This window comes from Asparagus officinalis, chromosome 7 (genome assembly GCF_001876935.1).
Source record: "Asparagus officinalis chromosome 7, Aspof.V1, whole genome shotgun sequence".
NCBI classification, from domain to species: domain Eukaryota; kingdom Viridiplantae; phylum Streptophyta; class Magnoliopsida; order Asparagales; family Asparagaceae; genus Asparagus; species Asparagus officinalis.
In genome coordinates, this window is record NC_033800.1 from 25,839,636 (window position 1) to 25,862,047 (window position 22,412).

At 36.8% G+C, this 22,412-nt stretch overlaps 1 protein-coding gene across 1 annotated transcript in view; it reads left to right on the forward strand.

Annotated features, from left to right (window-relative positions):
- The window catches only part of LOC109847515 (autophagy-related protein 18h-like), a 30,309-nt gene continuing 10,244 nt past the window's right edge, over positions 2,348-22,412 (forward strand). Inside the window, exons 1-6 of the mRNA XM_020416742.1 lie at positions 2,348-2,721; positions 11,213-11,674; positions 11,767-12,201; positions 12,415-12,660; positions 12,758-13,519; positions 13,610-13,782. Coding sequence (XP_020272331.1) covers positions 2,533-2,721; positions 11,213-11,674; positions 11,767-12,201; positions 12,415-12,660; positions 12,758-13,519; positions 13,610-13,782 — 2,267 coding nt within the window. The 5' untranslated portion in view covers positions 2,348-2,532. The remainder of the gene's footprint in view (positions 2,722-11,212; positions 11,675-11,766; positions 12,202-12,414; positions 12,661-12,757; positions 13,520-13,609; positions 13,783-22,412) is intronic.

Genomic DNA, 22,412 nt, shown 5'->3' on the forward strand with positions numbered 1-22,412 from the left:
ATCTTATTCACATATTCAACTTCGAAATCGAAATATTTGTTAACACATCTGTACATTTTGTTTATATAAGGTTACGGAGATATTTGCATAGATATCTCTCAAATGATGTATATTTGTAAATTCATCCTCCAAATCCTGATATCGCAAAATTACCCCTCAATACTCTAAGATTATGTCCACTTAGCAATTTTAGTTTTTAAACGAAAAGGTGTTGCAAACTTAAACAAAATTATTAAAAATTTTAAACATTTTGTTTATCGAAACTTTTAAACATTGTGCTGTTTAGTAACCAAAATTGTTAAGTGGGAGGGGGCAGAGAAACTCAGTGCGAAAAAATTGGATGGTAATTTTACAAATACAAAGATTTAAGAGGTAAATTTACAAAAATAAAAGATTTGAGAGTATCTATGCAAAAACCCAAAGTTAAAAGAGTAAGGAATCAATCATAGCACCCGATAGAAAGTTATCTTTCCGATGGTTAGTTGGTAAGTCTAACTATCCTATAAATTGTGTAAATCACTCATTTCTATATGGTGGTTCTGATGAGATCCTACCGAAGTTAAAACACTCATCCAATTGGCATAAGTGCCAGTTTGAAATTACTTTTTTTAAGGATGCGCTTATTTTTTTCAATAAGTAACCAATAAAAATGTTTGGATTCTTTTTTTTTTTCATGCTCATTAAAGCTACTTATGCTCCTAAGGGGTGCTTTTAGGAGCAGCTTCTAAATTTTAAGGGTTTATATATATATATATATATATAGGTATATTTATTATATATATATATATATATAGATATGTATATAGTATATAATTATATATATATAATATGGGAAGTGATTCTAAGGTGACACCTTTAGATTCTCCATCCTAAGGACGACGCGTAAAAATCACATGCATTCGTAATTGTTTTTGCCGGATCGCGCACAGCCGCTCCGTGTGAATCTGATCTAGCAAGCCTTCATGGACAACTGCTAGAACACACCTTATTGTTGGTGAGGCTCCGCGTGTCATTGACACGTCTTATCAATGTGAGTCGGTGCGTGAATTTAGAGAAGAGTGAGGGTTTCGAGTTTAATGAAGAATAAGATTTTGTTGGCGGAACAGGGGTACGGAGGTAGGACAGGGGAGACAGCTCAAAAGCGAGGGTCAAACACACGGACGGGTTGCACCTCAAAATTAGTGTGTTTGGTGGTTGGTTAGAGAAGCGTGTAGATGCAAGTTTTAACGGAGCGGATCGGGGAAAAAAGGGATGATATGATTTTAGCCGCATCCTTAGGTGGGAATCTAAGGTGTCAGCCTAGAATGACTTTCCATATTATATATTATATGAATATATATATATATATAATAGTATATATATAATTTTAATAATAATCATTAAACATAGTTTTATTAAACACCTTAAATACTTTTTAAGCAAATTTTAATATTTGATTACCACACAGCTATTTTTAGCTACTTATATGAGTTGTTTCTATAACTTACTTTTATGTTATAAACTCCAACAATATTAAACAGGCCCGAGTTTTTCGTCTCTTGCCCAAACTCTATCATAGTTACAAATATACATTCCAATTTTATAATTATCAAACATATATATTCCTCTGAATTTATGCTCTCTTCCGTTTTCCGCCTGACTCTTTAGTCTTAAGAATGATGATTTTATTTTAAGAACGAGTGATTACACTTTATCCGACCCTTGCTGCCCATTGCCCAACCAGGTCTTCAATCTGGTATAAAATCCGGAGAATATACGGGTAAAATCATAAATATGCAGTTTTAGGTCACAAAATATGATAGATATCGAGAATACAGTGAAAATACAAAATTTTAACCCCCAATCAATTTTTATTACCCTAATCCCTTGACTCGGGCTTGTTTGGATTGATGGGAATAAGGGAGAAGGGAAGTTAGGGGAACCATTCACCTTGTTTGGGAACATTTAGGAGGTGAAGTTATTCACCCTAGTTCCCTTGGTTCACCCCTTAATAGTATAAAATTTGTTACCACCCAAATTAGGGTGTAACAAAAGGGAAGAGAACTCCATTTCTTTTCCTTCCATTCTCTCACCTAGTTTCCAACTTCCCCTAACACCATTGAAATCCAAACACACCATTAGTTTAAACTCTCCTCACAATCCAAATCGCCGAACACTAAAAACTTTTTAAGCTCCCGATCTGTCCCCCAGTACTCCTCGAGCTCATCACATCTTATCCTAATCCTCTTGGGCCCCACTCTTTTACTCAAGTAATAATCCAAGAATATTCTGAAGATATCACTTAACTAAATAATTAAAGCGAGATACCGTACCGCACTTCTTTGTAGTTATTTTAATACATACTGGGGGATAGAGAGAGAGAGAGAGCAGCGGAACACGGAAGCAATAGCAGAAAAAAAAGAGGAAAGAGAGGAGGTTGGTATTCTATTTGGTTTGATTTAACATCGAGCAGTGAAGAAAATGGCGATGATGATGAAGTCAAAGGGCGGTAGATGAGGCTTATCGGGTTATCGGGTTTCGGATCTGTGTCGGATGGTATATCGGACTCGGAGATGGCCGGCGATCGACAGTAGAGGGTGGGTGCCGAGCTCGCTGAGGATCATTTCGTCGTGCTTGAAGACGGTCTCGTCCAACGCCGGCACCGTTGCGACCACCGTTAGATCGGCCGGAGCTTCGGTTGCTGCTTCGATCGCCGTCCCGGCCGAGGCTGAGAGAGACCAGGTTTTAATTTTTTGAGTTTTTTTAATGATAAAGCTAGTCTATTTGTTAGGATCTCTGGTTAATTATGAGAAAGGGAACGGTTGTTTGCTGTTTTGTTTGGTAAAAATTTGGAAAGTTGTGATCTTTCGTTAGGGTTTTAATTGCGTGATGAAAATTGTTTGTAACTGAGTTGGATAGTAGATGAAAATTTGGTAATTGAGTTTGAAGCCACTATCGTAAAGCTGAAATATTTGTGAGGGTATTATCCTGTTACCTGGTGAAAAAGGATTGGCTAGTCCAGGAGGATCACAGTCATAGGATCTTTGGGCATACGGCCAAAAGATACTTTTTTTCTAAGCACAATTATAGAATCTTCACTAATAAGGTTATGTAGTCTTTTGTTTCCTAGATTAACCTTATAAACATGTTGACTCTGGCTAGAAATTGGTTAACTTAATGCATCGAAGAAGCTATCTTCTACTGGATGCCTACACAATGGCGCAACGAAGAATGAAAGTAATTGAGATGAGGAGGGAATGGTATCTACTTCTGAAATCATGCAGGATAACTCTTTTCGTTATCTTTTAACATATTATGGGATGCCTTTTTTGTTTGTGTTGAGTGGTGCCATCTATACACGTATCCATGGAAAACACTGTTCCTTTTGGTATTGTTATAAGTTTGGCTATGAATCTCACTTATAGATTCAGTTATTTTTGAATGAGAATTTCTTTGAAGGTTGGAATTTGCATGACATGTGAGATCATGAGTATAAGCTTATACTAATTAATGGTCTTAAGTAGGCGGGTTTGGAGTTTGAAGCCCAATATCATAAGGCAAAAATATTTGCAAGGATGTGAATTTGTAAGGGGCATTGTCCTGTTATTAAGGGTGCAGAAGCATTGGCTAGTTTAGGAGGACCACAGTCAGAGGATCTTTACCAATGCGGCCAAAATCAGAACTTTCCAGAGCATAATTATTGTATCTTCACTAATAAGGCTAAGTTTATTTTCCAAGATACCCTTGCCAACATGTTGAATTTAGCTAGGAATCGTGTTAATCAAAGCATGAAAAAAACTATCTTCTTAGTGCATATCTAAAGACTCAAAGAAGTATCTTTGTAACGGAGACAAGGAGAGGAGCAGGGTTACTTCCTAAGTTGTGAATGATTAGTTTTTTCTGTAATTCTTGATGTATTATGGTTAATGTATTATGGGTTCATTAGGGATGTCCCTTTTGTTAGTGTTGAGTAGTGCCGTCTATATGTATATCTTTGGTATTGGTGTAAGTATGACTTAAATTATGTTTACCACACCTAATAGATCTACATGCTAAAAGTTCTTACTATTACTGGAGAGAGTTATGGGTTCAAAAACATTTTTGGATTTAGCTGAGATTTTTATTCAGCACATTTATTAGTTGGATCTGATATGTAATCTACTTTAAATTTTTTCCAAGAATATTAGTGATTGGAAACAACACTGAATTTGAAAGGTTGAAGGAAGAGATATCAAAGAATTATTGTAGAGAAAAGTAGAAAGATAGAAGCATATGCTAGGAACAGAAATTTCATTTCAAGAACAGAAAAGAGCATGTAAGAGTTGGACGTAGGAGAGAGGCCCTAATAGGATATAAAGAACAACATAAAAGAATTGCTCATTGCAATCAATCCAACCTGTAATGCTATTAATACTATCCTACTTCATTTAAGCTTCCATTTACTAAAGGTAAGCCATAAATACAGAAGTCTGAAACAGCTTTTTGAGATTTTCTGCTCCCTATACCTTTGGTACAATTCACTGTTTTAGCAAGTACAAGCAAGGATAACTATTCTATGGGCAGATATAGCAGGGTTTGATGTTTTCAAGTGTTGCATATAAGTAATTAATATAGTAGGATAGTTAAGAAGAGGAAAGAGGTTTGTGTTATAGTTATGATATTGAAATTTTCCTCCTCCTCTCACTTACACAAGCAAAGATGCACACACGTGCTACACACAGTGCAATACATATGCATAAGGCAAATGTGTATGCAACTCTGCCGCTAAGAATCATGTAGAAGGATTTGACTCTAACCATTGCCACTCGGGTCTTTGAGAGCTGTTGTTCCAATTTGTTGTGGGCTTCCAAGTTTTATGGCAACCCTTTCTTACCCATCCTTGTTTTAGATAGGACTAGACATTTCTTAACAGTTCAGGAGGGGTTGACTTCAGATTTGGCTAAAGGTTCAGAAACTTTATCAACTGGTGGATTTGTACTCTAATCCTATTTCAGGGAGGGCTTGATTTTTTAATATATCCGGTACATTGTTTTGCACATATATGCTCTGAACTCTCTGGTTTTGTTGTGCTTCAGAAAAAAAGTTTATTGATTATAAAAATGGTATCATCGTGTCCCATCTCTTAATACTCTAGTCTAAGTTATTTTAAGTTTCTCCCTGCTTATATATGTTTAAGCTGCATGGACGATGATGCATGCCTTGCTGGCTGGCCTACTTGGTTATGTAAAAGCTCCTTTGCCACATAGCTTCAGTAATGTTACACCAACCAATAAACTAATATTTGGTTTATAAGTGCGACAAACTTGATTTGGTATGGATGTACTGATAAGAATTGTGTCCGGAGCCAAAAATTAAGAAATAAGCTTGTCATTTTTTCATTGGAATCGGATATGCATGTGTTCTGTGCATAATATGCAAGCAATTATCTTTATTAGTTCTTTTTCTAAATTTATTCCCAACACTATGAATATAAAGAAACTTGTGAAATTGACTAGTGCACCTCAAAATGAACAGTCTTATTGGAGATTTCCGATTTCTGAAGTTTTGTTTCACATAATGAACTTGATCTGTTTATTACTAGTGCCCACTTTCCTGTGTTTTGATATTAGATTTGCAATTAGGAAACATGTGGAAACTTTTCATTTAATCGTCTAATATTGCCTTTAGGGTCCTAGCATTTAGTATGTGGTCAGAGATAATGCATATTGGCCACTTATGACATGATATGTGTGCATTTAAGTTAGTTGATTGATACTTGTTTCTTTGTTAACAACATATATTGGGTTATTGGTTAACCATGACAGGATTCAAAAGTTAAAAACAAGTACATATGTAGGATACTAGGCCTAATAAACTTTGTTTTAAAGTCAAATCTTATTCTATGTAGTCCAAGTTGGTTGGTTTCAATTTCCATTCATAGTATTGAGTTCACCAATGCAAGAAGTGATAAATTTTAATGTTCAAGAGCAAGTCCATATAGCTATTTGGAACTTATCCTTTGTTGAACCTTAATTTATGCTTGTTATCCGCATATAATTTGTATTTGAAGCATAGTAAGTTTAAATACTTAATACACAGGTGGCATGCTCACCTTATGCTTAGATACATTGGGGTTTTTGTTCTGTGTTCTCATTTGAAATCTTTCTTAATTACTCATTCACACTTGAAATCTTTATAATTCCACATTGATCCCTAGGATCTTCTTAATTTTTCTGAATATATTCCTATTGTAAATTTATTTGTTAGTTGTTACTTATTTACAGTGCATCAGAATGATCCTCTTTTAGTTGGATCCTAATAATTAATAAATGAAAATTTGAAATTTCCTCATTTAAGGGGAAACACTTTGACGAGGTGAAATTATGATTCTCTTCCTCAATTTAAAAGGGAAAAGAAGGGCTTTTGTTGAGAATTTTGTTTTTGAAAATGAAAAGAGAGTTTGCCATTTACCTCCCATTTATTTATGAAGTTAAATATTCCTTACACCTCATAAGTTTAGATTATGACTTATAACATGTACTTTGGAACAACTCTAGATTTTTGGGGCTAATATTGAGTTTTAAAGATTTTAGGTTTGAATTTAGAAACTTGGAAGATTTTAGGTATGAATATGAGAAATAACACCTCTTGGTACTTATTTTAATTTTACTACTTGTGCTGTCTGAAGTGGTATGAAGTGCTATCAAAATCATACTTGCGTGGAACCCAGTTCATTCTGGTTCACGAAACCGGAACGGGAGCATGGTATGCCACTTACTTGGAATCCGGTACCAGAAGGGTAGACTTATATGGTGTGACGCCCCTGGTTTCACACAATGCTGCAGTCCAAGGTGAACGCAAAGATGTCAAACATGTCATGCACTCAACACTGTGCAACAATATGTTTCATCATCATAGTAATACCTCTCTAGTAGAATCAAATATAAGAAGTGAGGGTACAAGCAGATATAGTAAAAATGATAATACAAGGAACACAATATAGAGAAGAGATCTAATAACATTTATGATTATGTTCCAACAAAAAAAAGAATAAAATATACCTGGTAAACTAGAATAAAACAAGGAGTCTCTAGCATGTATGAATCAATTGAAAAGTACATAGGTTCTCAGCATTTAAAATGAAATTCATCTCTATATGGACTATGGAGAATAAAACCATAAATGTCTACTGTGGAGCACTAACTAGCTACTAATAAATGACGACGAACTATGCTGAGTTTTCGTTAACCTGCAGCTCTCCGAACCCCTGACTCGCTGCCTGAAAAAGGTGAAAACAAAGAGCGTCAAAGCGCTAGCGAGAACATCTTCACAACCCTCAGGGGAAGGGGGTTAGGTGTATAAAAATACAAGTTATAGCATATATAGATATATAAATCCTACATCCTGAACTAAGATCTTAAATTGTGGATCGCTAAATATCAACTCAAAAATCCTATGAATAAAATAATTAACAAAGAACAATACATTACTAAGCCTCATCCATTACAAATCGTATCATAACATCTCACATTTCCCTCAGGTAGTTGGCGCAAGAACAAAAATAAATATTCGGTAAAAGATCTCGTCAAGGATACGTAGTACATAACAAACCATAATCTTATACTCTACCCTTAAGGTAGGTAACACGGGAGCAAATTTACAATTTTGTATGATTCCCTACAAGCAAAATAGTGTGGAGTATAGGCGCTCACAATATCCTGTGGCTCGTCACAATATTTTATGGTTCACTACCTTACTCGAACACCCTGCGGAGTGTAGTTTACTGTGGTCTCATTGTAATACACCAACTAACACACTCTGAGTGTAGTCAACCACAGTCTTGTTGTGGTGCACTAACTAACCCCACTGAAGCATCCAAAACTACCGTAAAATAAAACAAACGCTATTCCTTATAATGACAAGCTCAAAATATTAGACTACGCACCTTCAAAAGCTCGTGCGTTCTCAAAACAAACGTGTGCATCTCATGGTCATGTACGTATGTCGACGTACGGCTCGTACTTCGTAATTTGCGATCAAACATGCGTGGAAAGAATCAACATATACAAAATAGCTCAAATCGATCGACTGACGTAACCCATTGGTCGACCGGTGACGACAAACGTGCACACACAGATCAGCTTTGGTCGGTCGACCGAATGCATATGTCGATCGACCGACCAGTGGGAAAAATCCTAAATCCTACAGACTGATCGGTCGACTGATTCTTCTGATTAGTCGACCGATCCTGATGATGGATCAAAGTGAGTTCTTCTCTACAAATACCAAAATTCAAAATTTTCAAAAGAAACACGTATATAAAAATATTGTTTAGGGTATTTAGGGTTTACTACATGAAATCACAATTATCAACTTGAGTGAATCTACTAACCCTAGCATGTTTATGTTTGTAAAATCATCATGAAAACAAATAATTTTGACGAAATCCTATGTTAGATCTATTTAAAATCTTAAACCTAAATCAAAGGAATCCGTTTCATAAATTTTTAAATAAAAAAGAATAAATTTTTACGTCATACAGATAAAAGGGGTGATCTTTACACATAAAACATGTTCTAAAATCTAATAAAAATCAAGAAAACAGGGATGAGATTAGAGGAGATGAAACTCGCCTAAAAAATTTCGTGCTAAGCTCCCACACACACGAAGAACTCGATCTTCCCTTACGGAAAACAGCCGATCTCGCTCTCTCTTGGTCTTTTTGCTTCTCAAAGCTCTCCAAAGACTCAAACAGATGAATTAGAGTTTTGAGAGGATAGTTTCTACTCAGAACGTGAGATATGAAGAATAAAAGAGGAAAAAATCGGGTATATATGTATATATACATGTACAAAATAGACCCGACCTAAAACCAAACCAAAACAGTCAGCTACCCATCGGTTGACCGATTGCTAGGGTCGGTCGACCGACCAGTGTACAGATGCAGACTGACATGTTTTATGCACATACATATTTACACACACATATATATTTATAAGTACTTAATCAATCCCAAATCGATTACAATCATGTTCATTCATCCCAGAACAATATCAACCATAATAAAACTCATTTAATATTATTTACCATAATATTTTTAAAATTACGGGGTTTTACATATGGTATGCTAGGGAACATAGTACACTTTATGTTCGGTTTTTAAATGTAGGAATCTAAGTTTCTTAATGTACAATTTTATTCAAGAGTCAAGTTCAAGGATCTATAATGGTAAAAGAAATTTCAAGTCGCAATTATCGTAGGCTTTTTATTGCTTTTTTTAAATGATTGTTCTTAATCGGATTGCTGGTATATAAGCCAATTTGCTAGCGTACCGTGTTCCAGGTTGATTGAAGTTTGCTATATTCTCCCACGTTCCCTGTCTATGTGATCAGAAAGGTTCTCGGAAATGCCTTTCACATATCATTTTTAGAAGAGGAAATGGTGATTAGAAGGGTAAGTGGAGGAATGAAGTGCTGTCCTGAATTTTGAGAGAGCATGTAGAATGAGGACATAAAATATGAGTTCAATTATGAAAGTTAGGTGAAACATAATGAACTTGCAGAAACAACTCATATATTATGCTATCTTTTGGCAAAATAAATCCCTTTTCTTTATTAATCTAGTTGGGCCATCTGTGCTCATAAATAGACAAATATCTTCCTTGATCTGCCTCATTTGTATTCATTTATGTCAATGTTTGAAAAAGCGTTTTTGTAACTCGTTTCGAAACTTTTTAAAGGGTAAACGCTTTGAAACTTAAGAGAAGCTATGTATCCCTTAAAGCTCACGCCTCCTCGCTTAAAGCATGGCTAAATTGTGTGCTTCACATTTCCTAAGGCGCTTCTCCTTTGAAGCACAAGCTTTAGACAAGAGAGGATGATGTAAAAGGATTTTTTTTACTAACATTAAAATGCCTCCGTGTATCTTCAAAATGACAATGTGAGCGTAAATAAGATATACATGTTATGCATGTAGCTTAGTTTACCAAGATTTGCGTCTACACTTCATATATGTAATTCCTAATTACTAATCAAGACATGAATGTATCTATTTATAAATCATTATGCTACTATATATTATTTGTTCATAATTTTTATATAATTTAAAATTAAAATACTTAAATTCTTGGGGCTTACGCCTCACGCTTTAAGATTGCGCTTCACTTCGTTAAAGGGTCTAACATTTCGCGCTTTTCTAAACATTGATTTAGGTCAACCCTAACTCTCAACACTAAACTAAACTGATGCCTCTATTAGTCTTTGCTACCGCATACAGTGTCCACCTTAACAATCTCCATCCTTTTATCCTCAACCAAGCTACTTTAAACTCTTTATATGCACTCATCTTATCCTATCTTTTGACAGTTTTAATTATCCATCTCAAATTTCTCATTCAGTTAACAGCTATTATCATCTTCTGCATGTCTTCTCCTTAATTGTCTAATATTAACAGATAAAGAATATGGTCTGATGTATAGTTGTCTCGTAAACCTTTTCTTTCAGTATTATGTATATTCTAGATTCATGACATTCCGAGACTCCATTTCAACACTTTGCTTTGAATAACATCCTAACTCATCACAGTGATGAATGAATTAGAAAGAAAGGTCACATCCGCGCCCCCCCCCAAACCCCCCCCCCCCAAAAAAAAAAATAAATAAAAAATAAAAAATAAAATAAAAAATAAAAAATAAAAAAACACCACACACGGACACCTATCAGAATGAACTATACTCTAAGCACCTGTTTGGCAGTGGGTGAAGAGAAGTGTTAGAGGGGGTTTAGCCCCTCATTTTAGCCCCTCATTAAGTCTCCAAACTGGTTAATTTGGTCAAAGGGCTAACAAACCATTTACAAGGGTTAGAATTAGTTAACCCCTCATTTAGAGGGGTTCACATATCAGCTCGAGAAGGTTGGATAATATATTTATGGCAACTAAACTTCTTAACCCTTCTTTATTTTCAAAACATAAAAAGCTTAAACCCTTCATTTTGACTATCAAATCTGAACAGAATTAAATTACTTTTAATCCCTCGTGCGGGGTTAACTAAGTCAATCCTTCTGCTTAATCCTCCTCTCTTAACCCCCTTCCAAATAGCACCTAGTTTCTCATGCTTCTGCAGATGTTACATGTCATATAAACTGTTTGAATACCGTTGGTTTTAAATCTTTTAGACATCTTTCTGCTTTCGTTAGAAGTGCTGTAGTATTAAGTTTTGATTGTATTCTACACTGGTGTGCTATTACATGAACAGGTATTATGGGCTGGTTTTGATAAGCTAGAGCTTGGGCCATCTTCCTTCAAGCATGTTCTATTGCTTGGTTACATTAATGGGTTCCAAGTACTTGATGTTGAGGATTCATCTAATGTTTGTGAAATGGTGTCAAAGCGCGATGGTCCTGTTACATATTTACAAATGCAACCCACTCCGGCTAGGTCAGAAACAAGCGAAGGATTTAGGACATCACATCCTTTGCTGTTAGTTGTTGCTGGTGATGACACCAACGGCTCGGGTATGGTCCAAGGTGGCCGTCTGAGTGCACTGATCAGAGATAATTCTAGTGAACTTCAACCTGAAAACTGCATTACTACTCCTACGGTTGTTCGGTTCTACTCACTAAAATCTCATAATTATGTGCACGTTCTCAGATTCCGCTCTGCTGTGTATATGGTTCGATGCAGTCCCCGCATAGTCGCTGTTGCACTTGCTGCACAAGTAGGCACCAGAATCACTTATTTGATAAAACACTACTGCATCATGGCGGCCTATATTAGACATTTGATAACAGATTGATGTTTTATTTGCAGATTTACTGCTTTGATGCAAATACTCTTGAAAATAAGTTCAGTGTGCTGACATATCCCTTGCAAGGAGCAGTTGGGGACAATATTGGCTATGGTCCGATGGCTGTTGGTCCAAGGTGGTTAGCTTATGCTTCCAATAATCCTTTGTTGTCAAACACAGGACGCCTCAGTCCACAGAACTTGACACCATCTCCTGGCGTTAGCCCGTCAACATCGCCAGGAAATGGGAGTTTAGTTGCTCGTTATGCAATGGAATCAAGTAAGCATTTGGCTGCTGGAATACTGAATCTTGGTGATATGGGATATAGAACCTTGTCAAAGTATTGCCAAGAGCGTCCGCCTGATGGTTCTACTTCTCCTTTGTCATCAAATTCTAGTAAGAGGTTTGGAAGGGTTCCATCAACAAGCCATCCAAGTGAAGCTGATAATGCAGGGATGGTTAGTTTCAAATAATTATTTTGTACATATACTCTTTCCTTTATTATTGTTATTATAGAATTTTGTACATATAGTCCCTCTCTACAACATGAGCATACAGAGATGCTCAAGTAGATAACTTCTTTAATTAGTGAAAAGCTGAATTAATATGTATTTAGTACATTTCCAAATAAATGAAATGACTTATGTTTTACTTGTAATTATTTTCTTCAGGTTGTTGTTAAAGATTTTGTTTCCAAGGAAGTCATTTCACAATTTAGGGCTCATACCAGTCCAATATCTGCTTTATGTTTTGATCCTAGTGGCACTCTTTTGGTAACCGCTTCAGTGCATGGGCACAATATCAATGTATTCCGGATTATGCCAACCTGTGTACCGAATGCTTCAGGATCTGTACGTTATGATTGGGCTTCATCCCATGTTCATCTTTACAAGCTGTATCGTGGATTAACAACCGCTGTAAGGCATCTACGAATATATTCTATCCAGCTGAAATTTTGTAGCTTGAATTCTCTTTGTTGATTCTTTTTTCTTTTGTCAATATTTTACATTCCAGGTGATACAGGACATCTGTTTTAGTAGTTTTAGTCAGTGGATAGCAATTGTTTCATCTAGAGGTACCTGCCATATATTTGTGTTGTCTCCTTTTGGCGGTGATGCCAGTCTTCAGCAACTAAGTACTTACAGTGATGGGCCATCCCTCATCCCAACTCTTACATTGCCATGGTGGTCAGCTTCATCTTATGTGATGGATCAACAGTTTCTCCCACCTCCATCACCTATGACACTTTCTGTAGTTAGCCGAATAAAAAATTCTAACTCTGGATGGTTAAATACAGTCAGCAATGTTGCTGCCAGTGCAGCAGGAAAGGTGCCTGTACCATCAGGTGCTATGGCTGCTGTTTTCCACAATTCTGTATACCACCGTATGCAGACAGTGCACTCTAAGGCTAATTCGTTGGAGCATCTTTTAATCTACTCTCCATCTGGTCACTTGATTCAACACGAACTTCTACCATCTACTGGTGCAGAGCTGACCGATAGCAGCTCAAGAACCAGTCCTGGTTCTCTTTTGCAACTTCAAGATGATGATCATGTAAATGCTGAACCAGTTCAATGGTGGGATGTCTGCAGAAGGTCCAACTGGCCTGAAAGGGAGGAAAATATATCCAAATTTCTCTTTGATAGTCGACCCCAAGTTGAGACAGTTATAGATGTATCTGACTGTGAAAAGAGTAATGGAAGGCCACACTTGTACCTCTCCAATGCAGAAGTGCAGGTTTACTCAGGAAGGGTTCCTATATGGCAAAAATCCAAAGTATTCCTGTTTTCTCTGTTTAGTTTTCATTTCCTTGCAGCCATTTCTTCCTTTAAAGTTAATCATGTCTTCTGTGGTTTAAAATTTTAGATATGTTTCTATGTGATGGTTCCATCTGGGGATTCTGGGAAATCTGCTATTGATTGTACCGGCGGAGAGGTGGAAATCGAAAAGATACCATTACATGAGGTTGAAATAAGGCGAAAGGATTTGCTGCCTGTGTTTGAGCGATTTCACAGGCCCCAGTCATTCTGGGGTGAAAGGTAAGATGTAATTTTAGCTCTTTTTTCTTGTTGAAAGTCACTGTTCCAGTTTTCTGATATGGTATGTTTTTGCTAAATCTTTTTTGAATAAAAAATTCATTTTATTTCTTGTGAGTACTCTAGGGTGATACATTACACGAATATCATATTTATGTGGAAATATAATATTCTGCTTTATGGATTGACTTTAATGTCACTGTCTTCATTAGTTTGTAGCATATTGGTTTCTGTTTTCCCGGGCAATATGCTAACTTCCAACTACACAGTTACGTTGTTTATAGGCCACACATGATCTGTCAAACTTATTTGATTGTGGGAAAAAATGCATCCAATGGATGAGTTGATCTGATTACTTAAGGGGTATTTGAAAACAAAGAACAACCAGGATCCATCTCTTATTCACATTGGATGAACTTTGATCTAAACCATGTTGTGAGCCAGCAGGTAGAAGTGAGCTTGTTTTATTGGGAATTTTGTACAAACCTATGGTCTATCTTTTAGTTATTACATATTGATTAGCAAGCACTGTCACCAATGGTTTGTGGGCAGTTCCTTAACCAAATGAACTTTTGTAGCTCCCTACTAATATAATCTAGTGATTCTAGCCTCATTGAAGAAGGTGCTGTAACCCCCTAGGGGCTAAACCAAATGAAAGCTTGGCGAAGGCTTTAAGCGCGAAATTGGAGATAAAGTAGGTGTGTGTAACAACTTAAAAAGTTTTTAAGCATTAAATGATCTTAAAAACTGGTCACGTGGTTATGAGAAACCCCAAAAATGCTCCGTATCATATTAAAGGGGTAGAATGTTACTAATGCTGTTCTAAAGATCTACTTCTCCTGTCTTTGGTTTGGAACGGCTTGGAATTTCCAGTTCTGGAGTTTGATGTTCTATCTACACCTTCAACTGTAGCAAGGAGTTTCAATCTTGTTTCCTCTTCTTTTTGGTTAGAGGACTTTAAAGAATGATATTTTTTAATTTTTTATTTTTTTACTTTTTATTTTTTATTTTTTGTTGATAGCGGAATGGTTGAAAACTCTAATCAACTTTTCAGCACCAACTCTTTCTCTATCTATTACTCAGCATTAAGTTTCACCTTGGTTATTTGGGTGATTAAGTATATAATTTGATTGAATATCTTTTACTTTTTTAAGTTAGTTAATAGTTATGGACACATAAAGGAAGAACTTTTAGCTGATTAGTATGCTTTCATGTTGCATTTTTAAACAAAATCATACCTCCTTTCTTGTTTGGCTCTCCCTTTTCTTTTAATTTTATTCATCACAACTCTTGATTTTATGATGAAATTACCTTTGGATCTAAGTTAAGTGTGTTAGTCAAGATCCAAGTTACAGAAACTTTGTCCAGATACCTCTAGGCTTTTTTGTTATTTCAAAATTTTCTGAGTATTAATTGGCTTCATGTTGCTGTCTTTTTCGAGAACAATATGCTAATAGAAACAACATAATATTTGTTATGCTGAAGACCATTTAATATAGGGAAAAATGCTTCCAGCCCTCAAAACACAAGAAAACGTGCTTCTCCCCCAAGACTTTTTCAACGGGTGTTTTGCCCTCAAAATCGCCCGTGATTTTCTTCCAGCCCCCAAAACGAATCCCCAGGCGTAACTTCGTTTAAACCCCTCACGAAATGCCCAAAATACCCTTCGCAACCTGTGTTCGTCGCTCTCTCACGTTGGAAACATGGCGTTTTGACTGTAGGCATTAAATGGTGATTAGAATGCCTTTTTTTTTGGGGGGGGGAATTCCCATTTCCCTCCAAAATTATTACCAGATATACTCCCCTTCCAGCCGTAATAAAATCGCTGAGTTCCTCCCCATTCTATTACCCCAACTAATTTGTTCCTTTCACTTAATTCTCCTCAATAAAAGCCTCTTCGATTCTTCAACTACTCCCTGTAATAAAATGGTGGATGGATCTCTTCTATGCGTGGTAACGAAGGCAAAAAGCAACAAAGATGGTGACAGTGTATTCGTTGTTATCAAAGAGAATATAGAAATAATCAGCTTGAAATATCAAGTGTCGGAAAGACTTGAAATACCAATACAATCTCTTTCACTGAAGTTCATATGCGAAAGGGAAAAGAAATTCAGTATTTCAATTGACAATGACGATGACTTAAATTTGATGTTCGAGTATTGTCGGCGTAATGGATTTACAGACGCGAATTTATATGCTACCTCTGCTGGGGAATCCTCAACTTCGCAGAACACGCGGACTACGTCGGAAACTGCGTAGGAATTACATTCCAGATTTTCTTTTGAGTTTACTGATAGGTTTTGTCATTAGTTAACCTTATGCATTGGTTGCTTAGGTAATGAATTGGTTGTCAATGTTATGTTAAGGACTGGTTGTTAATGTTATTTGTTCGCTGTTACGTATACTAGTTGGTTGCTATGATAAGGTGTTTGATATTAAGTATATGTGTTTGTTGTTAAAGTCACGAGTCTGTCCTTAAGTATAAGGGTTAGTTGTTAAGGATATGTGTTGATTGTTACGTTTATGAGTTCGTTGTTAAGGTTATCAGTTCGTTACTAAGACTATGTATTTTTATTACTACTTCAGGACAATACCGACAGAAAATTCACGGTGCGCAGATACCACGTTCACCCAAACCTGTAATGATGAGCGTATTCCTAATGACAACCCCACCGGCGACTCGATCATGTTGCTGGAAGACATGCTTAATCACCAAACAAAGATCCCAACTGAGTGGCACACCTCCATACGTGAAGTTGGTCAAAAATTTGATAGTGCTGCTGAAGTTAGATTAGCATTTCAATACTATTCAATTGCTAAACCGTTCGAGTATGATTTTTACCATAATGAACAAATGCGCATAAGAGTCTATTGCTGATTCAAGCACACACATGATTGTCCTTGGATGTTGTTTGTTTCCCCGCTCAGAAATTCGTCTATCATATTCATAAAGAATTTTGAATCTACCCACATCTGTGGTTAACATGGAGCAAATGCTGGCAACTCAAGGGCATCAAGGAAGTTCATTGCTAGCCAAATACAAGCTGTTTTGAAGGTTATGTCAGATCTTCGTGCAGTTGATATTAAGAACGACATGTTCTCTAATTTTGGCATCAAGATTAACTATAGTAAAATGTGGTGGGGGCAAGGAGATAGCTCAACAAGACCTGTTCAGTGACGATGATGAAGCTTACGATTCACTGAGATGGTTCTTATCTTTTTTATTCTTCTGAAATCACTCTTACGTTTTGGTTGCTAACTATACGTAGTAGTTGTTAAAGTTGTTGGTTCGACGTTAAGTATACGTGTTGGTTGTGAAGTTTGAAGATCAGTTGTTATGGTTATGAATTCGTTGCTAAATCTACTGCTTACGTTTTGGTTGCTAACAATACGTATTAGTTAAAGTTGTTGGTTTGTCGTTAAGTATACGTGTTGGTTGTGAAGTTTGAAGATCAGTTGTTATGGTTATGAATCCGTTGCTAAATCTACTGCTTACGTTTTGGTTGCTAACTATACGTATTAGTTGTTAAAGTTGGTTCGTCGTTAAGTATACGTGTTGATCGTGAAGTTCGAAGATCAGTTATGGTTATGTCTCCGTTGCTAAATGTACTGTTTTGTTGTTATATTCATGCAGGTATGAATCCATGGTGCATGTAACTAATCCAGGGAGTTGTGTTGTTATTGATGCTGATGACGGGAGGTTCAGGCGATTGTTCATTAGTTATAATACCTGTATTAAAGGGTTCATTGCTGGGTGTAGGCCTCTATTGTTTTTGGATGAAACATTTATTAAAGATCGTTACAGAGGCATACTACTTAGTGCCACTGGGTATGACGGCAACCAGTAAATATTTCCCTTTGCTTATTGCGTATGCGACCAAGAGAATGAGGTTAACTGGAAATGGTTCTTATAAGGATTATAGACGTTACTGTATGATAGGGAAAATCCTTACTAACCTTCACATCGACTGGTAATTATTTTCGACGTCAACAAGGGTATTAGGGCAGCAGTCGAGGAATCCATTCAAGGTGTGTTCTTCATCTAGTCGAGAATTTTAAAAAGAAGATGAAGGATTTTGGGCACAAGGCAAATGTCGCGACTACGTTGGGCGAGCTGTTACAGTCTGCGGCTTATAAGTTCACAATTTCTGAATGAGATGATGATATGAAAGAATTGGTAGCGATCGATCACATGACTTACGTCACTGTAATGGAATACTCCCGGAGAGGGGCAAACACGCATTTTCCTGGTATAAGGTAAGATAGCTTGGTTTCAACGTTATTTTGTTACAGCACCGTTATAGTTGTTTAGGTTAGAATTAGCCTACAGTTTTCTGTTAAGGTTAGATCTTTATTGTTATGGTTAGAATTATTCTGCTAGAGTTTTGTTAAGTTTAGAATATTTATTGTTAAGGTTAGGTCTTTAATGTTTAGGTTATGGTTTTATTGTTAATGTTAGTGTTTTGTTGTTAAGGTATGATCATGTTACTTCAAACGTTGCTGAGTCCTTCAACAGCTGGATAAGAAATGCACGATTGTTGCGACTCTTACCTTTGGTTGAGACCATACAGAAGCAAATAATGGAGCGCATGCATGAAAGGATGCTAGTGGGCCAGAAATAGTCTGGATACTTATGCCCGAAAACGGAGATGGTACTGTGTGATAATATTCAGCATGGTAGCTGCTTGACGATTAAACATTCGACGAAATATATTGTGGAGGTCGAGTCCAATAAAACTTGCCATGTAGATTTGAATAATCAGACTTGTTCTTGCAAGTCTTGGGACATCACCCGCATTCCTTGCAAACATGCGTACGTTGTAATTATATGGATGGGACGAGAAATTTATCAATATTGTGATTGGTACATGACTGTTGACGCATTTAGAGTAAGTTATGTACCGATCATCTTTCCTATCCTAGATTACGAGAAGCGCATTGTACCGCCAGAAGAGCGAGTGTTAAAGCCTCCCCTCACCAAAAAAGACGTGATAGATCATGCACAGACGAATAAACAACAGGTCGCTGAACACCCGTCCTGTTAAGTGCTCTCGATGCAACATGGAGGGTCACAATCGTGCAGCTTGTAACGAGCCTATATAGTTTAGCGTTTTATTGTCATGTATATGGATTTGTTGTCCTGTATATCGTTACAAGTGATAAGGTCATTGCTTGGCTGTTAAGGTTACTATTTGGTTATCAAGTTTATGACTTGTTTGTTGAAGTTTTGACTTGGTTGATATATTTATCGAATGAATATTAAGTTTACTGTTATCCACTTGCAATTGGTTGTCAGTGTCACCGATTGTTAAAATTATCAAGTATATCGTTAAAATTATTAAGTTTATGGCTTGGTTGTTAAGGTTATTACTTGATTGTCAAGTTTATCACTTTAATGTTAATGTTACTATTATTCACTTGCAATTGGCTGTCAAGGTTACTGAGATATTTTTGATTTGACTGCATTCAATGCATTTCATAGTTCTCAAGGCAGTAGAGTTATCTCACCATCCATCGGCTTGTTCTAATACAGAACCATCCTATAACCTTTCTCCTCACATTTACATCTTCTTTATCTTCCCATCACCGTCACTTTATTTGTCCTCACTCTTTTCTCGATCATCCTAAGCTCTTCCCTCTCCAATCTCATAAACCAGAAGATCACGGTTAGCCCTCACGCTGATGAAGACATCTTTAATATTTTTGGGTTCTGACCATATAATAGCATTAACCTTTTTTGAATATTATTACCTTTATCTATTCCCCATTATCATTTTCTCTAAGTTCCATCAGATGGGCTTGAATATAAATTGCTTTCTCCAAAGAGCTTTCCGTGAACTTACCAGGTTGCTGGAAAGCTCTTTGGTGAAAGCAATTTATATTCAAGCACAAGTTATGGAACTTAGAGAATTGACAATGGGGAATAGATAAGGTTATTAGCATTCAAATGGTTGATGCTATTATACAGTCAGAATCAAAGAAATCACCGCTGTAACGAGCCTATATAGTTTAGCGTTTTATTGTCATATACATGGATTTGTTGTCAAATATATCGTTACAAATGTTAAGGTCATGGATTGGCTGTTAAGGTTACTATTTGGTTGTTAGGTTTATCGATTGAATGTTATGTTTACTGTTAGGTCCCTTACTGTTATTTACTTGCGCTTGATTGTCACGGTCACCAGGGTATATTCTCTGCTACTGCATTCAATGTTCCTCCTAGTTCCCAAGGAGGAGAGTTAATATAACCTGGACTCCTACCTATCCCTACATCCTACGCGGCAACATCATCATCCCTTCGTCTGTTCAACTACAAGATAGGTTAGATATCCTTTCGGCGCAATCTTTCCACGATCTCCCCATCGCCGACTCTCTGTTGACCCTCTATCCTTTATATGTGAAGCCCAAGCTTATACCCTCTCCCCAAAACCTTCAAGTTCTCCTTTCGCCATTAACCATAAGATCGATGCTAGTCCTCACGCCGATGAAGGTCATGGCGACAATGTTTGCGCACACTGATGAAGATCTTGGATATCCCTCACGCTGATGAAGACGTTATCCCCTTATGTTTTTGTTCTTAGTTCTATGAGTTGTGGGTGAATGTATGTGGTTTTCTCCAAAGAGTTTGTACATTAACGCCCAGTTATGATTCATAAGTGCAATGACTACAATCAATTCAGATGGGTCATGCGTGAATCACATGGGAAGACAGACATATGCTGGTGGAGATAGTCCTTTGGCTTACGTTAACACTGTATAGCTATACAGTGTTAACGTAAGCCAGAGGACTATCTCCACCAGCATATGCATGCCTTCCTAGGTGATTCACGCATTGATCCAACTGAATTGATTGTATTCCACGCACTTATGAATCTTAACTGTCTTGTTATTGTACAAGCTCATTGAAGGGAGCCAGTTAAATTCACCCACAGTTATGGAACTTAGAGTAGAGACAATGGTTGTACATGCAGTTGTCATCGCGTTGTTGAGCTTAGGGATTTGTTGTTTAGTTTACGAGGTTGTTGATAAGCTTATTTGTTTGTTTTAAGGTTGTAGCATGATTGTAAAGAAAATTATTTCTTGATACTTGATAAGCTTATTTGTTTGTTTTAAGGTTGTAGCATGATTGTAAAGAAAATTATTTCTTGATACAAGGTTGTTTTGTTAAGTTTATCGTTTTATCAAAAAGATTATGGACTGGCTGTCACCTTTATTAACTAGTTGTTAAGTTTACGTGTTTATTATTACGTATGGAGTTTTATTGTTAAGCTTATGGATTGGTTGTCAAAGTTTCGGCCTGACATTAAATCTATACGACGGTTTGATTTGCTAAAGTAAATGTATACCCGTAGTTTTGGTCTGAGAGAATATCGCTTGTCTGTTACTGTCAAGGTTATGTGCTGGTTGTCAAGCTCTCCGATTTATTATGAAGTTTAGCGTTGTATTGTTAAGCTTATGGATTGGTTGCTAAAGTTAGCGCTCTGTTGTCAAGCTTATGGAATGGTAGCTAAGTTTATCTCTTTGTTGTCAGGTTTAGCTCAGTTATTAAGTTTATTTGTTTGTTGTTAAGGTTAGAGCAGTTCTCATCGTGTTGTTGAGCTTAGGGAATTGTTGAGAAGATCACGGGGTTGTTGATAAGCTTATTTGTTTGTTTGTTAAGGTTGTAACATGATTGTAAAGAAGGATGTGGCATGATACAAGGTTGTCTTGTTAAGTTTATCGTTTTGTTGTTAAGATTATGGACTGGCTGTCAAGGTTATGAGCTGGTTGTCAAGCTCTTTGATTTATTGTGAAGTTTGACGTTGTATTGTTAAGCTTATGGATTGATTGCTAATGTTAGCGTTCTGTTATCAAGCTTATGGAATGGTAGCTAAGTTTAGCTCTTTGTTGTCAGGTTTAGCTCAGTTGTTAAGCTTATATGTTTGTTGTTAAGGTTGTAGCAGTCCTCATCGTGTTGTTGAGCTTAGGGAATTGTTGAGAAGATCACGGGGTTGTTGATAAGCTTATTTGTTTGTTTGTTAAGGTTGTAGCATGATTGTAAAGAAGGACGTGACATGATACAAGGTTGTCTTGTTAAGTTTATCGTTTTGCTGTTAAGATTATGGACTGGCTGTCAAGGTTATGTGCTGGTTATCAAGCTTTCCGATTTATTGTGAATTATGGCATTGTATTGTTAAGCTTATGGATTGGTTGCTAAGGTTAGCGCTCTGTTGTCAAGCTTATGGAATGGTTATCAAGTTTAGCCTTTTAGTTGCCAAGGTGATCAAGAGAAAAATTCGATTTCTTTCTGCATTAAATGCATTCCATAGTAGATTATGTTCCCAAGACAGGCAGTATTATCACCTGGCTTCTCGCTATTCCCAGCCACCACGCGACAATTACCCTCCTCCCTTCGCATGTTCAATGACAAGACCATACGACATAGCCATCAATCTTCCCATCATCGCCATTCTCTACGTCAGGTTTGCGCACAAGATAAAACCCTTCTCTCCCCATCCCAGCATCATTATCAACTACACGACCTTCGTTTCCTAAACTAGAAGATCATGTCTCACGATGATAGCGCGTGTATCCATTGCCATGGCTCAGGGCGTATCTCTCGGGATTGCCCTCATGGTCTGAGAGCAAACGCC